Source organism: Nycticebus coucang, chromosome 1, assembly GCF_027406575.1.
Source record: "Nycticebus coucang isolate mNycCou1 chromosome 1, mNycCou1.pri, whole genome shotgun sequence".
Lineage (NCBI taxonomy): Eukaryota > Metazoa > Chordata > Mammalia > Primates > Lorisidae > Nycticebus > Nycticebus coucang.
The window spans coordinates 64,030,072-64,046,991 of NC_069780.1; the positions used below are offsets into that span (position 1 = coordinate 64,030,072).

General features: G+C 35.7%; 1 protein-coding gene across 1 annotated transcript in view; it reads right to left on the minus strand.

The window, feature by feature from the left end:
- Positions 1 to 4,333: 4,333 nt before the first annotated feature.
- Positions 4,334 to 16,920, minus strand: part of SLC7A11 (solute carrier family 7 member 11) — a 70,474-nt gene continuing 57,887 nt past the window's right edge. Inside the window, exons 8-12 of the mRNA XM_053581348.1 lie at positions 15,047 to 15,150; positions 14,027 to 14,123; positions 12,384 to 12,533; positions 11,070 to 11,247; positions 4,334 to 5,087 (exon numbers count right to left, since the gene is read on the minus strand). Of these exons, the coding sequence (XP_053437323.1) occupies positions 5,020 to 5,087; positions 11,070 to 11,247; positions 12,384 to 12,533; positions 14,027 to 14,123; positions 15,047 to 15,150 (597 nt within the window). The 3' untranslated portion in view covers positions 4,334 to 5,019. The remainder of the gene's footprint in view (positions 5,088 to 11,069; positions 11,248 to 12,383; positions 12,534 to 14,026; positions 14,124 to 15,046; positions 15,151 to 16,920) is intronic.

The window sequence follows — 16,920 nt, forward strand, 5'->3', positions numbered from 1 at the left end:
CTGACTTGGAATAGTTAGGAGAGTAAAATGTAACTCTGTAAACATTATCAGCACCAACACACTGCATATAAGATGGGGTAAAATGAAGCAAGATTATATTCAAGTAAAATCAAATTACTTAAGTCATTTGCATCACATCCCAAATCTCTTTCTATTTCTTTATGAACTGAGACAAAGAGCTACAATTAAAATCATATTTGTTTTTTTCTATTATGCAAAATGAAGGTGAAACTATCTCCTTATATATTGTACAATAAGTATTATGAGAAAGCCACTTACAGTTATAGATATTTCAATTACTCACAAGCTTAATATTCAAAAATAGATTTTACAAGTAAGCCATGCTTATTTCTAGTAGAAAAATAATAATGAGAGTTACTTTACCTTACTCACAGGGACAGATGCAGATTTTTGTGGGGCCAGAAGGATACATAATTTTGGTAGCCTCCTTCAAGAAAATTGATACAAAATCCCTGACGTAAAGTTAGGTTTAGAACCTTGAAAGTGGCATGCTTAAGTAAGGGGCCCTGAAACTTATATTTCATTAGCTTTTTGGAGTATCTGCCTATGCATAGCAATTAATTTTTAGTATTTTTCTATGTTGCAAAACTCCAAAATATTTTTACCTCCAAACACATACTGTGATATCCTGCTACTCTGACCTTCAGTTTTCCATCTTTCCCTAAATTATACCTCAATTATAAGAGATCAACTTTAACAAAAGTCAGAGTTTCTCCCTTCCTTAGCTTTACTTTAATCTGTAAGTCAAGATAAAATGAGTTTCTTGAAGTTTGATTATAGTTTATGAAGATATCTGTTATGTAATTACACTCTTGTTAACCATTCGTTGATATTTCAAATAGAAATAGGGAAAATAATTTATTGGAAATATAAAAAGCCTGAAAATGTGTTTCGATGTGCATATTTCATGTTAGAGAATTGCCATGCATGGCTAATATAGCTTAATAAGTGCAGATACGCGTGTGTGAACACATCTGACTTGTATGTTTCAAACTGGAGTCAACCATCTTTTCTAGGACAAATTTTTTATCTCCTAATGACAAGGAACAAGGTCTACTTTCAGCTGACCCATTCGCCATTTATAATATTCCAGTTTTCCACGTTTGGCCAAAGGAATATATTCTACCTCTTTAAAAATTGGGTCAAAATAGCACTGTGAGGAACATATTTACTATAAATATTCATAATTATGTAATGAGAATCATTTCCTCTTTAACCACATTTTTTTTTGTGAGTCTTTACTAGTCTTTTAGGATCATAATTAAATATGTGCCTCTATATATGCCCCTCCAAAAAACTTGAAAATAGTGTATTATTTATTTTAAACTTTATTGGTTATAATAAACTCATAATATGTACTAAACTTTTGGATATACACTGGTACCAGTGTAGCACATGTAATAGTATATATGGGTGTATATGTGTGTATATCATTATAAAAATGTGAGAAAAAATTTTACTTAGTATAAAAAGTATACTGTACATACAGAGGGTGCCAAAGAATGTATACATATTTTAATAAAGGAAAAAACTATAAAATTGTAACGTGAAATGTTATATACAGATAACAAAAGATGAATATAAGTCACATTTGACTTTTGCAATTACAAGAGATGCTCAAAGTGGTTACCATCAGCATCCAGACACTTCCGATTACAGCAAAATACTGCTTGAACCATGTTCACTCATGTCTACTTGTATCACTGTCTGTGCTTTTTTCAACTTCTTCCTGAAGCAGTGCCAGCATAGCCAGTTTTCTACGGTACACTGCATCCTTGAAAGTTCCCCATAGGTAGAAATTGGAGGGTAAGTCAGGAGATCCTGGGGGAAACTCAACTGCACCCCTTCATCCTAGCCATTGTCCTGGCAAATTCTCATCAATGCACGCTCTCTATCACCTCTTCATGCATGTAATAATCTTGGGGTGAAAACTTTCGGTTTTGCTGTTTTAAGAATGTGTCATATGCTTATTCTGCTAACTCCCATCTCAAGTGCACATTGTAGCTTTCCGTGGCAAGCATGTAAACTGTTCTAACACCGTAGCAGAAGCAGAACTTGCTGCTGTGCGAGGCCTCTCAGGTCTTCCTTGTGCACATCACACGCAGCACCATATGTCTCAAACTTATCACGAATATGTTAAATCGTTAGGCATGTTGGAAGTTCTGCTGCATACTCATGCTGCCATTGCTGATACACTTCCACAGTGTTTTCAGATATCAAATACCACTTCAAATGGTCTTACACTACTCAAAGGACAACCATGCTCCTGCCATTTTCTTTGACTGTCCTGCCTGTTGTATGGTGGTGCTCACATTCATTTGATTAATGTCAACTTTTGAGCAAACATCATACTGCACATTGCATACTGTTCAACCTCAGAAAGTAATACACAGATAATATCACTTAAAATGTGTATGCATTTTTTGGCACCCTCAGCATAAATGTGTGTGTTTGTACAGGAGAGTTTTTTAAACTAGAATGTACTTTACATACAACCATTTTGAATAACAATTATGAATGTTGATTTCTGGATTAGAGAAACCCTGTGTCCTCTCCTGATGGGTCCCAAAAATAAGATGAAGTACAATTTATATTCATTCCTTTTTTTTTTTTTTTTAATACTGGCTGACTTTCTGTCTGGCTATAATGGTATTACAGTCACAGTAGAAATTTAATAATGTAGAAATCATTTTTGAAAATAAGAAAAAATAATGAACATATATTTTAGTTAGCTTATATAAGGGTATATTCAAACAGACATTAGAATAAAAAATAACAAAAAAATGATGAAACTGATCTGCAACTATCAGTATAAGTACATTACCCTTGGGAATAGCCAAGAACTATACAAATCTCTTCAAGAGACTTTACTGGTTTTTTCATTAAGCAAGAAACAACTCAAGAGTTTATGTGTTTAGATTTTATAAGCCTCGACTGTATAAAAGATAGGGATATAAAAGAAATTTTTACTACTCACCACGAAGAATTTGGAGACGTGGACAAATGAATAATATATACTGAAAATAGGTAACAATATTGTTTCCTATTTTCAACATATATTGAAAACCCTATGCTAAATGTAAGAGGAAGAAATGTTGTCAATTCAGTTGGACAAACCAACACTCAAGTTTGGCTAAAGAAAGGTCAGTCTTAGATATATACTAAATGTTGTCAAGGGCAAAAATTGAAATTTTTCAATTTTTTTGAATTGCTCCAAATTATAAACAGCATTTCTACTCTGGACAATTGTCTATGAATTCTATGTTTGCTCTTAATAATTTCAACCAGTATAATTCTTCTAAAAATTCTAATTTTCCAATACATAAAAATTAAAGGATGAAATGAACTCTAACAACAACCATTTTGTCTTAGATGTATATAAATAATTGCTTAAAATTTCATTATTATTTTATTCCTATTTGTAAATTTCATAATAATTTCTAATACTGGCATACCAACACTTTCTGAACACATGCATTCAAAGTTTTTCTTTCATTCAATGAACTCATTATTGGTTATCTCTTTCACAAGTTGAATGAAGTTAAGGTGAGACAACTATTCACAAAGTTTAGATATAGAAGTAGAAAATTTTTTAGAAACATCAGTTGTAAATCTTATTTAGCAGAGACATTTCTGTCTCAATTTTTATGTTACTATATTCCTTTTCCTAATGGATCTAGACCAGGGGATCTCAACCTTCCTAATGCTGTGACCCTTTAATACAGTTCCTCATGTTGTGGTGACCCCCAACCATAAAATTATTTTCGTGGCTACTGCATAACTGTAATTTTGCTACTGTTATGAATCATAATGTAAATATCTGATATGCAGGATGATCTTACACAATCCCTGTGAAAGGATTCCTGACCCACAGGTTGAGAACCACTGATCTAGACAATTTTATCCAAAGAGATATTTTAATAGGATGTAAAATATATAAAAGAAATACACCATCTCTCAAACTTCGTCACCACATAAAAATAGCCATATTTTTTTTGAATGTTCAAAATTACTAACATTTCATGTAGGTACGATTATAGAGATGGGGTTAATAATAGGAATATTTTCTTTACTGGTGATTTCCCTCATGTTGATCATTTGAAGCCTAAAAAATGTGTATGTTTAGATATATTCATCCAAGGTAAATTATTAATGAAGCAGATGGCTAGTCTTAAGAGGATTTTAATATCAAACTAACTCTTGCTCAAAAAAGTGTTATACATTTTCCAGATCACACAGACTCATGTGAAAATGAAATGGCAAAGAGCTGTGCAACTTTCTGATAATGAGTGAAAAAACATCTAACATATACTCTCAAGGATTTTCATTCAAACATAAATCTTGTATTTGTCTCATAAACAATAATCCCTAGAAGCTATTTTTTCGTGTAGTCAAGATATCCCCTCTGGCCTTTGTTCAAAATGCTCTGAGTATAATTCATTGAAAGATGAGTGATATTACAATTGATATCTAAGGGGAAGCAATGCAATGTCAATATAAAATAAATTACTTTTTGTCTTCTTTCCTATAATTATGATGTATGCTTTTTTAAAAAGAATAAAAAACACTTTTCATAGTATAGTCACCTATAGTGTTTAAAACCATGTATACAAAACCCATATATACAGAAAACACCTCAGTCTTCAATTTGAAGGCTCTTAACCATAAGATACGGTGTTGAGAATGATCACTAAAGTAATTCACCATTTTCTTAGTCTTTTTTCTTAACTCCAACAGGTAGAAGGTATTAGTCACTCAAGAACTATGTGAACACATAGTACAATTGCATATTAGCTTTCTATAACTACATGGAGTTATAAGTAAATTTCTTAGAAATTAGTTTAAATACACTAAATAATACAAAGAGAAATAATTGATGTCTTTAGTCCATCACCAAAGTTGCAATTCTCTGGATTTTCGCAAAACGAGAAGTCAAAATCCACATTGTTATTATGTCTTTGCCCTTGGGAAGATGGCCAAGATTTCAAATGTATTAGTTCATAATTTATGACAGTCGTCTTCTGGTACTACTTCAAGTATTATCTGTAATGTTCTCGTTATTCTGTCTACAAAGAAATAAAGAAGAGAAATTAAAAATGCGCAGAAATCAGAAATGCATAAAAATAGCAAAATATGAATTATTTGTGTTGAATACTGAAAACACACAACCACCTATTTCATAGAGAACTTTCAAGAATTATTTACTTCATTAGAATCCTATCATGCTCAATTAATTTATTTGTCACTTCTGTAACTTCCCATGATGGCTTCTCAGCAAGAATACATTAATATTTTGCATTCAAACAAGGTTGTTTATTCATGAACCAAGGGGCTGAAAATATTTTGAAACAATAGAACCAAGATATAAATAAATGTTCAAAAACATACTTCGTATTAAAACTGGTTTGTCCTTTTCACACCTAGGAGATTACAACCTGTTCCTCAGAAGAATCACTAGAAGAATCAGTATATAATTTCCAGTCTCTAACTTGCAACATATTACAGAGGAAATTATCTTATCTCTCAGGGCCTTATATACCTCATCAGTCGAATTGAGAGACCAAATCAGTGTTTCTCAAAATGTGGTTCTTGGACTAGCATTAGCATTACCTGAGATATTTATTAGAAATTAATATTTTCAAGCTTAACCCTTCAACCCTAGACCTACTGAATCAAAAACTGAAGGTGGGGCCTAGCAATTTGTAATTCTGATAAACACAAAATGTAGAAACCCCTGGATTAGATGAATTTTAAAGTCATTCTATCTTGGCAGTCCTCGAACTCTGTGGCCCCATTTTCCAGGGACATTCACTCTTGTTTGCCTCTTATCTTTATAATGAATCCCTACAGAAACTCTTCAACTTCCCACTGGACCTAGAGAAGTCTATGGCCTATCCCTCTTGATTGTTTTAGACACAACCCTCTCTCACCTGGATATATAATCTTTCTTCTCATGTATGACCTGTTTCCTGTAGTAGCCCCTTCCTAGAAATATTTAATGGCATTGCAAAGGTATTCCTTTCATCCTTTGCTTTCTACCATGTTTTCCAAAGGTCTTGTCCCGATACTGATTTTACAGTCTACATTAATTGTAAAGGGCCGAGCATGGTGCTGGCAAACACAAAGCTTCATATAATTATTTTTCAAAGAAACTGCCATTTTCACAGCCTGCTCTTTACATTGAGATGTATGTGTGGAATAAGGGAGCACTCAAGAGCAATTAAACTTCGTATTTATATCAAAAGGAAATGATAAAATTGTCCTATAAAAATAGACTTTTGTGGGAAAGCTAAGTGTCAATCAGTAGTAAAGGAGATGTGAGGTGTGGAGGCAGAGAAGGGTCTGGGGCTATTTGATAGTAGTTTGAAAAAACAAGAGGTCCAGGCACCTGCAATAGCCAAAAGAAAAACAGTAGTATTGAGAAGACCTATTCTCTGGCCTCGTCTCCTTGAAGAGGTCCTGCCCTAGCCTCCTGAACTGATCTCCATGACATCTGCCCTCCACAGCCAACACCAAAGCCTTTTCCAAAAGTGTTTCGCTATATCCTGGGACCCCCTATACATGTGCTTTCTTAGCCATCGTGCACCCCATGTCATAACAGTGGCTCCATTCCAGACAAATAACAAGCAACTTAGATCCAGCTGCGCCCCAAGTATGTCACTTTGCATCCTCAAACCTGTTTGGATCCTCTGTTTGGGAGCACAAAGAGGGCTAAAGAATCTCTCTTCTGATTCGGCACCCTTTCTAAAGTCTTCTATTCCTCCCTCTTTCGTCAGCCCTCTTAACAGTCACCCCTGCAGCTTTCATATGCTCTCTCTTGGGATATCAAGATTTGAATAATTTTCATTGTAATGAAGGATTTTGCAGAGTGATTGATTTTGGACATGATTCCCTTTTGGAATTACATCAGCTTTTCCTTCTGAGTTATCTAACAGCAATAGGTCAGACACAGGAAAGTAAGCCTCTAGGGAAGCCTACTTCTTGCCAGAAACACTGCAGACCGTGAGGCATTTGATGGTCATTTCTTCATCCATGTTCACGATGAGGCTTTGGCTTGGGGCTCATCACCTCTATGATGTTACTGTTTTAGGTAAAGGCGAGCCAACGAGTGTTTTCAGTAAAGGCAAGTTATAGGACCAAATAACACTTGCAGTATTTTTAGCTTTATCATTCATATTCAGTAATTATTCCTGAAATAAGTTGAAATAACAACTGATCTTGCAAACTCTGATTTATGCAACTGTACCTGGTACCTACATGGGAACTCTACGGTGAAAATTGAGAACGTTTGTAAAGTAACACAAAGCCACTCTTCCCTGCAGGTCAAGATAAGAATAATAGTAAATAATTTTTAAATATTTCAAAACCATTTCACAAGTGTGACTTTACTTCATCCTCAAAATTGAGATGGTTTGGGATCCTAAGGTATGTAGGCAAGTTTAATTAATTGAAAATGTTGTACTGCAGTCGTGGAAAGGCTGTTAAATGCATTAACCTGCTTTTATAAGTTATCATCAAACACAGTATGCGATATGTGCTTTTAGACTCTAGAGTTGCAAAATCACTGTCCACAAAGATGCATTATAGTCATTCTGCTGGTGTCGCCTGGTGTGATTTCTTTTTATATGAAAGATTTTGTTTAAATAAGGCTGTTTACTGTGTTTTTCCCAGAGCAAAAGGAATCAACCTCCGATCACTCTCAGCTGTCACAGGGTTTGGCTGACAGAAAGACAGCCAAGTAGCAAGACTGGGGTTTGCCAGGTCTTGCTACATTGGTATATTTGTGTATGTCACTGGGGTATTTGCCCCTTTTGTCTTCCATGAGAATCTGGGGTTTCTATGAGTAAAGAAATAATATAAATAACCAAACTGGAGAATTAACCACTCTGTCACAGATGGGGGGAAAAAAGAGCTTTACACAGTATCTGCCTATTCCCTAAAGAGCAAGTTCCTTTTCTCCCTAGAAATGCTGTCAAATGAAAAGTGGTTCAATACTGGCATCCTGTGGCCAGAAAAATTCATCAAATCTCTGAAAATCTCAGGTCCTCGGATCCTAAACATTCCCTGGCTCTCGGTACTTAAACAGCCTTTCAGCATTTTCGGAACACATTTTTACTTCTCATTTTTCATAGAAACAACCCCGGTAAGATGTATTTTGATAGGCTATCATTTTCACAAGGCTAATCTATGCATGTATGTTAGGGTGAAAAGAAGTGGTAATGTAAAATTATAAGAAATTTGGCAATCAAAAAAATGATTTTAAATCACTGAACAAACTGCTACAAGTTCTCCGGGTCTCCAAGTTCACACTGAGTTTCTCTGTAACAAAAAGGTCAGAGAGTAGCTTGGAGAAGGGTTAGAGCAGTGGTTTAGGACTCTGTTGCTTTGTGTGTCTGTGTGTGAGTGTTTTGTTTTGGCCAAAGGCTAAGAAAATACTTGCTATTGCAGCAATAAATATTATGAATTTTCTTTATTTTACTACAAGAATTCTGCCTAAGAGGAAAATAAAACAAAATTATGGAGGATTGTTGCTTTTTGCTACTCACTTTCAAGGCAGCTATAAAGATAAAGAGTTACAATGATCGCAGTTTAAAGGCAGAATTGCCGTGCTTCCTGGTAAGACTTAATGGCAGTTCTGAGAACCAAATAACTATGATGGGACTGCTCCATCGCTACGAGTCTCACAAATGGCTCACGCTAAATTTGGAAGCCTTGGAGATGTTCAACACGTCATCAGAGACAGAAAAATAGCAAGGATCAAGTATGAAAATCTCTTGTTGGTAGGAACTGACAAGGAAGAAAGGGCCCGAATGCTGTGTGTTAGCAAAAGGAAAGAACTTGCATTCAAAACTATTAAGGAAAGAGCATAATTGTGATGGATGTGTTACTTAGTTCAATGTAAATATTTCACATTGTACATCGAAGCAGTACCCTGAACCCCATAAATGCATCAATGTGCAAAGTTATGATTTAATAAAAAGTAATTTAAAAATAAAGAAAAATGAAGAAAAAAAAGGAAAGAACTTGGAGTTGGCTGACTACAAACAGAAGGAACAAAATACCTACGCAGTGGGATATAATAACAGCTTTGCTCTTCCTTCATGCTCCCTCTCATTCTCCATACTCCAACCTAGCATAACCAGCTTTTTCTTCCTAAATTCTCCTGGTTTTCCTGGTGAAAGAGGTTTTAACTTATCCCCTGGTGCTCAGGAGTTTGAACTTATCTCTAGGTAGGATAGGAGACAGACATGTATCCCACAGTGGTGAGTGCTAATCTGTGCTAAATGTTAGTAATGAGTAAAGCAATCCTAATGTAAATAACATGTGACAATTTCTGTTCTTTTGAATAGGCTTATATTGAGTGTCTACAACAGAGAAAACTTACATAAAATTATTCTACAGAAAACTACTGTGATCTAACAATAAATGCAGATCAAACACTCACTTGAGGCAATTGGTGTGCCTATGTTAGGCGGCAAACACCTAACTTGCATAGTAAGACTTCTTTGAGGGATAGTGTTGCCAGCTAGAAAAATCCAGGTATAAATAGTAGTATAAGGTCTAAAGACGCCAAATACCAATAATTAAAAGCTAATAAAGAGTAATAGCAAAACTCTGGCTTTTAAACAAGTTTGCATAGCATACTAGAGATTCAATATGTTTAAGTTTTTGTTGTTGTTTTATATAGTAACGATGAATAATTTTATCAGAATAATTTTATCAGAAATCTCCCTAAACTTTTAACTTGGATTTTAAACATTAATTATGGTAAAGTAAGTAAATCAAAACGAAGAAGTACAAAAGTTGTCCTCTAAACTCACCAGCAAGAATCTATCTGCTGCTCTAGGTATATATTTTTACCTCTCTCTTTCTCTCTCTAAACAGTGCAGACTTTGAAGGCCAATAGACGAGGGTTCATATCTTAGCTCTATGGTTTAAAATACGTGCACTGAAAAATAAATTTTCCATTTCCTCGAGCCCGGGTTTCCCCATCTGGGGGTCTGGGATGAACACCACTTCACACATGCATCTTGTTGGGAATTGCCTGAGATGATAAGGTAAGGGAGAGAGCTAAGGAGAGCCCCTGTCACAGAGAGGGGCATTCCACACAGGTTATGGAATACCCTTCCTATTTTGTGATCTGCTAGACTTATTCTCCCCCAACATAACTGTCCCCACATCATGCTGGGTCTTCCTCTTTAGTATGTTTCCCTTTCTCTCAGACGCTCCTGAAACTGCCTGTGTTCAGATCTCCCTCAATTTCATCCAGACTGCTGCAGTAATGACCAAACTTGATTCTCTAAAGTTAGCCTCGATCCTTTTCAATCCATCCACACTATCTGTAGGGCGATTTTTCTAAAATACAAAAATACCCTGAGTATGAGCGTGAGCTCTTTTGTATCGTGTGGAACAAATGAAGTGAATTTTCCATGTCATAATTTGAAATCTATAAAATGGAGATAATAATTTTTCCTACTTCAGAAGCCCATTTTAAGAACTAATGAAGGAAATACATGTGCAGACATGTGGAAATCACAGAGAAACGGGAGCTGTTATTCTTCTCCTCACTGTTCTTGCTGTCACGATCATCTGTGATTCAATGTTCCTACCAAGGTAGTGTTACTGTCATGATACTGAAGACACTTCCAGGCCTCTGCCTAACTCCACCACAAATCTCATTTAACTCATCAGGTTATGATACAGAATTGCTAAATTGCATTCAACCCAGAAGAAAAATAATTAGGTTAGGAAGGGATTCAAAGGAGCAATTAGGTCATTTACTGAACTGCCGATAAAATTCAATCTAAAAAAGCAGTTCTCTTAAGAAATGATTAGAGCATCCCAAACTAAATATCCTGAAAGGATTCAGTGGCTGTACCCTACGTGTCCATTCTGCAAAAAAGCAATTCCAATTAAAACGCAACAACGTACTCATACTAGCAATTGTGTCACTTATATTTTTTAATTTTAAGATATGCACGTTATATAGGTTTTCTGTAACGCTGTCTCTCATCTCACAAGGTCCTGAAACAGTTTAAAAATCTTACCTGATATTTTTCTAAACCACTTGGGTTTCTTGTCCCATATGATAAAGAGATAGTATGCAGGGACCCCAGTCAGAGTGATGACAAAGCCAATCCCTGTGCTAAATGGGTTCGAGTAGAGAGAAAGGGCAACCATGAAGAGGCATGTGAAGGAAAACAGAGCTGGGATGAACAGTGGCACCTGAAACACAGAATAGAAAAAAAAAAATAACTTCAAACATAGTCCAAGAGATGGATGGCAGGTGTTTCAAGATAAGCATGTCAGTCACCTGATACGCTTTCGTGATAAGCATTCTTCACGTGACCAGGTGACAGGCACCAATGTACCTTGGCATCTCTTTCATGGGGCACAGAGAGGCCCCCATTTAATCCTCCTCCCTTATGTTTAATCCAACTTAACTTAAATTGCTTTAAAGTCTGTGGATTGAACAAAATCTAAGCTTAAAGATGTACTACTGCTGGAATTACATCGCTAGTAAAACATTGTGATGTATGTTTTTGATTTTAGAAGTTTGGTTCGTTGATCATTATGATTAGAATCCACTTTCATGTGGAATCAAGAGCATCAGCTAATAGTTACCGCTAAAATCTTTCAGTGCATATTGATTTTCTGTTGAGATTCACAATAAGAACTGACAGGAACAAAACAGGCCAACTCCTATTCAACCACTAATAAAGATGCCACCAGCATTAGGCAATGAATATAATTAGAAACAAATTCTGACAACATGACTGACCGCATTATCTGTGCTATGTCTTAAAAGCAAATAAATAGTGAGGTTAAGTCAAACTGTGAACACTCAAGACTGAAGGAGATGATCAGCATATTCTTCAGTCTTTCCAAAAGGAAATGTTTATATTTGCTAAACGGGCACTGTCCTCAGTGGTAAAATTTATAGATCTCCCCTTTTCCTCGATGTAACAACTCACAACAATGATGTACTTAAAATGCCTATTTTGTAAAGCAACAGTCGTGGCTGTCCACGACTACTCAGCGTGAAGACAGAGTGTCCCTTACTTTGAACATATCAGGTTATTAGACACACCCATGACAAAAAACCAACATAATACATATCCACCAATACCATCTTTTTAAAAAAATGAGACCATACGAAGTTTAGTATCTAACATAAAAAATGTGACTGTTTTTACCAAGTTGAAATAAATCCCATAGGAAGCTGCTGCGGCAAGAGTTAAACGTTTTAACCGGCAGGATGCTGCCTCCCGCCCAAATTCCCCATCATCAGGTTATGACAAAAGGAGGACGGGGTGCTAGGAGAAAGAGTTATGTAAACCCATCAAGATTACTGAGGTTACCTTGAAAGGACGATGCATATCTGGGCGTTTGTATCGAAGATAAATCAGCCCAGCAACTACCAGCCCAATAAAAAGCCACCTGGCAAAACTGAGGAAATTCAAAAGACTGTCGAGGTCTCCAGAGAAGAGCATTATCAACGTCAAAGGATGCTGGGGTGGGGAGGGAGAAAAACCAAGCTTGGTGAATTAAATGAGAACAGAGGTGAAAACAAACAGCAACATTCCTACACATCATTATCTTTGTCAAATAATTATTTATACTGATAAACTCGCATCCTGATTAAAATCACAATTGGACTACCCTCTTTTCTATGTTCTGCTCTTACAAGACATCAGTAACAGTGTAAGAGTACCACCGTCATCATGCTTTATTCAAGTGGAATCTTACATGAATGTTTGATTTTGGTTTTAGTTCCTCCTACACTTGAAAGAAGAGAACATATCTTCAGAGAGCAAAAGAAAGGATATTCAATGATTCGAAGTTTAAAGACCCAGAGACTGAGATGCTTAGTAAATAGCCAATAATAAACACTAAAAGTGCACCCAATTAGAAAATTCACAAAAAGGTCTGCAAATGCTCTCTGATGAGCTCTTGGCTATACACACACACATAAAAAACCCCACAGTCACTTAAGGGTGATTGTGATGGCTCTTGATGGCAAAACATTGACCTTTATTCCTCCACATTTACTCTCTACGTGGGTGACCTCAAGACCAGGGAAAAGAATGAAGCGCGGAGATCAGCTTAGCAAGTCCCTGCAGCTGCTCATGCCAAGGACAGCATGACTGATAGCAAAAGCTTACAACGAAAGCCCTCTTCACGGAATAATACATTCTGTTCCCACAAGTGATGTTAACTTGCAGATTCCGCACGGGGAGTACATGTACTTTAAAAAGAAATTTCAAGGAAACATTCTGAAACAAATTAAATGCATGAAAAAAATGCCCAACGTACTCTATGGTGCTCCTGACAACAGATTCCAGTCAAAAAAAAAAATGTTACAAAATCGTACGGGAAAATGAATATAACATGACCACGGGTATTTAAAGGCTTTTACACTTTATACTGTCTTTTGTAGCCCATATTTCACAAACACTTTTCTCTGCATAAAAAATTCTATGCCTCAAATTTAAATTTTAGTGCTTTTATTTTTATCCTGTAGGTTTGCTCTCAAATGTTTCACTTTTAATCAGAGTCATCGCACTGAACGATTTTTATCAATTATTTGAATAATTTTGTGTGCGTTTCATATGAGGTGCCTATGATGAGACAGCTGGGTGTTTTTTGGACTGGAGTTTTTTTAGCTTTATTCTCCATAAGTAGTTGGGACCTAGTATTCTACATCCTTTTTATGAGGCTTAATGTCAGAGAGAGAAGCCACACTGGCCATTTTCCTTAGGCCTTTGCATATTTCTGCAAAGGTACAAGAGAAGTGATGCTGTTATTGCCCCAAAGCATAGGATGCACATCAGAAACGCTGAGTAAAGGGAAGTGGGGAAAACATCCCACCTCCCATACTCCACCCTGGCACACGTTAGTAATGAATGAGAAAGTAAAGCATTCTCTAAAGTCTGACTTGAATTCCTTTTTGCTAACCTGTTATTTGAGGTTATGTCTAGATATACTTGTTAATATGCATTACCAAAACAATAACAGCTGGAAGAGGAGTGTGCTTGCGGACATGAATCATGGAGAGGATTTCTGGAAGGTGACCCTCTCGAGACGCAACATAGAATAACCTGATGGGAAAAAAATGTGGGTGGAGTTGACTATATCATTGATCATTTTCAAGGGGAAATCCAGAAATCCAGAAGAAAACTTGCATCTTTTTCATACCAAATGGTTTAGCATTTCTTTGGTGATTTACTTAGGTTTGCTTTTCAGAGAAGTCAGAGAATAAGAAATCTAAATTTGAATTTTACAAAATCTGGCAAGATTGGATTATTCCTTGAGGAGAAACAACAGCAATGTCTGAGTCAGGATAGCTCCCCCTAAATATAAATAGCAGATGCTGAATTTATTTTTAAATTCTTAATATTGTATGTATCTTGTGTATGCACATACATGTGTACATACATGTGCACAGTGTACATGCACATATGTGTATAAACACACATACAGTATTCACATTTATCTGATTGGGTTTCAATATTTTCATAGTTAATACTAAGTAACAATGAATTTAAGTCATATATATATAGTACATTCATTTCCCCTTACAGATGAAAAATGAATTAAATAAACATAGAACTATAAAAACAATTTTCAATTTTTTTCAAAGGACCTTCTGAATCAAACCAAACAAAGGGGATACAGATGGTGGGGTGGTGATTTTTTAGTGTCTCTTACTTGACTTTTATCTTGATATCTTTAGAGAAACAAAAGATTTTATCTTCAGAAAAGGAAAGCTGTTTTTAGACTCTATAGACACACTATTAAAAACCCCATGTCCGTGCTCAGAGTGGGCTATGCATAGACAAGCAGTGCCCTCTAATGGGCAGAATATAACCTGCTATTGATACTTGAACCAACACTGCAATCTTGCATGTCCCTTTAAAAACAAAGGTTTGGAGGCACTATTTCTTTTCTTTTTAAAGTTATCCTTATCACATCCAATCTCAAAAACAGAAATGTGTTTCTGGAAATATGTGAACTCACTCACCTGGAGACAGCAAACACACCACCATTCATGGAGCCAAAGCAGGAGAGGGCAACAAAGATCGGAACTGCTAATGAGAAATTTCCCAGTAGCCGCTCAGAAAAGGTCTAGTGAAAGAAAGAACGAAGCAAATTAATGCTCTGCTAGAAGTGAAATAAAATGAAACAATTTAGGCCAAACTTGCTCTATGACTTTCTATTAGCCTGGCGATACGTGTATGTTTTTAAATCCTTCTCTTTGGTTAGGGTCAGACTCACTCCACCAACAATAATCAAAAGCAGGTGCCATGGCATTGTTTGTTGCAAAACTATAGGCAAAGGTCTAAACAAGCACCTTCTCTCCTTTCAAAAAGCAATGATCCATTTACTGAATCTTTATCAACTCTGATGTGTATCATCTCTGACTCTGGTAAGTGGAAAAAGCTCAATTCAGATGTTCTACTTTTGGAGACAGAAATCCTTCTGCAAATATCTTCTCCTTAGGCCGGAAAGCCACATTTTTATAGTGAAGTACAAATGTACACTGAGAATTATTACAGGCACTTGTTTCACATACCAATCCCACTGTCAGGAGGTCAATAAAATAATTGATGACTTAATAATTTATGCCATATATATAAGCACCACTGAAATTTTTCTTTTTTCAGGAAAAATCATACCGGCTGAACCCAGTTTATGGAGTCTCTCCCTCCCCGTTAGGTATCCTACCACTTCCTTTTGCGACTCCCTATAACAAGTCTAGAGCACAAATAACAAGTTCAACAAGCTACAGAAAATATGAATGATAAACAAAACTTGTGAAATTTTCTTTTATGCCATGACATGTTCAACATTGCAAATTCCCATGAAGATGTATTTTTCCCCAAAATTATGTGGATTCTTAAGTTTTACTTGATGCAGCTGGTGCTATATAATGAATGGACCACATTATTTCCAAAGAGTAAGCACCGTCCTCTGTCTAGAAAGATGAGACAAATAACCCAACATCAAGCATTATATATTTGAGCATCTGGTCAGAAATTTTATTAACAAATTTATATTGTCCACAGAGTTAGAACAGTGGGCAAAGCCTTTAAAATATAGTGAACTTGTACACAGGTTCACACAAAATGGGATAATTTATTCCTTGTGAATGCTGCTGATATGAAGTAATACTGACTATTTTAAAAGGAGCTGACTTCAAGAGATGGGAAGTTAATTTTTTGCCCTTCATTGTCACAGGGTCATGAGTGAATGGTCTCTCACTTGCTAAGTTTTTATACAAAATAAAAGTATGTGTCAGAGAATAACATGATCTTCGGGGACAAAGATCTTCCTGGTGTCAATAAATTCTGGAAAATGCTGTAAAATTATCTGTATCCACTTCTTAGGGGGTTAAAATGCACATTAGTATCTTTAATATTCTGAGAAGTACTATAACAACACATAACAACTCTGTTTAACTTGAAATAACACAGTATTTCCCAAGTATATTAATATCTCAGGACTAGTATTCAAAAAGATATACCAGGAAAACAAATGTCTATTGTCCACATGAAAATTCTTAAGTGGTACTTTGGGGAAATGATTTTCTGTTAGAACTTGAAAATTTTATAAATAGGAAAGAATGCCGAATAAATTGCAATTTTCATACAAAAAAAACCCCGCCCCACATTCATTTAGATTCCATGACTTCCCACTATGCTTAAAGGCATTGAAGAATAATGCCTTCCACTCAATAATGCCGGGACAGATTTTTAAGCATGTCCGTGTGGAAATGTTTTACAAGAAATTAAAAATAAAGAAAAATCATATAGGACTTTAGCTATACCAGTCACATGGACTATGCTAAGCTGTGCTCTAAATTTTTTAAACACTTTCATTATCATTCAGGTCAAG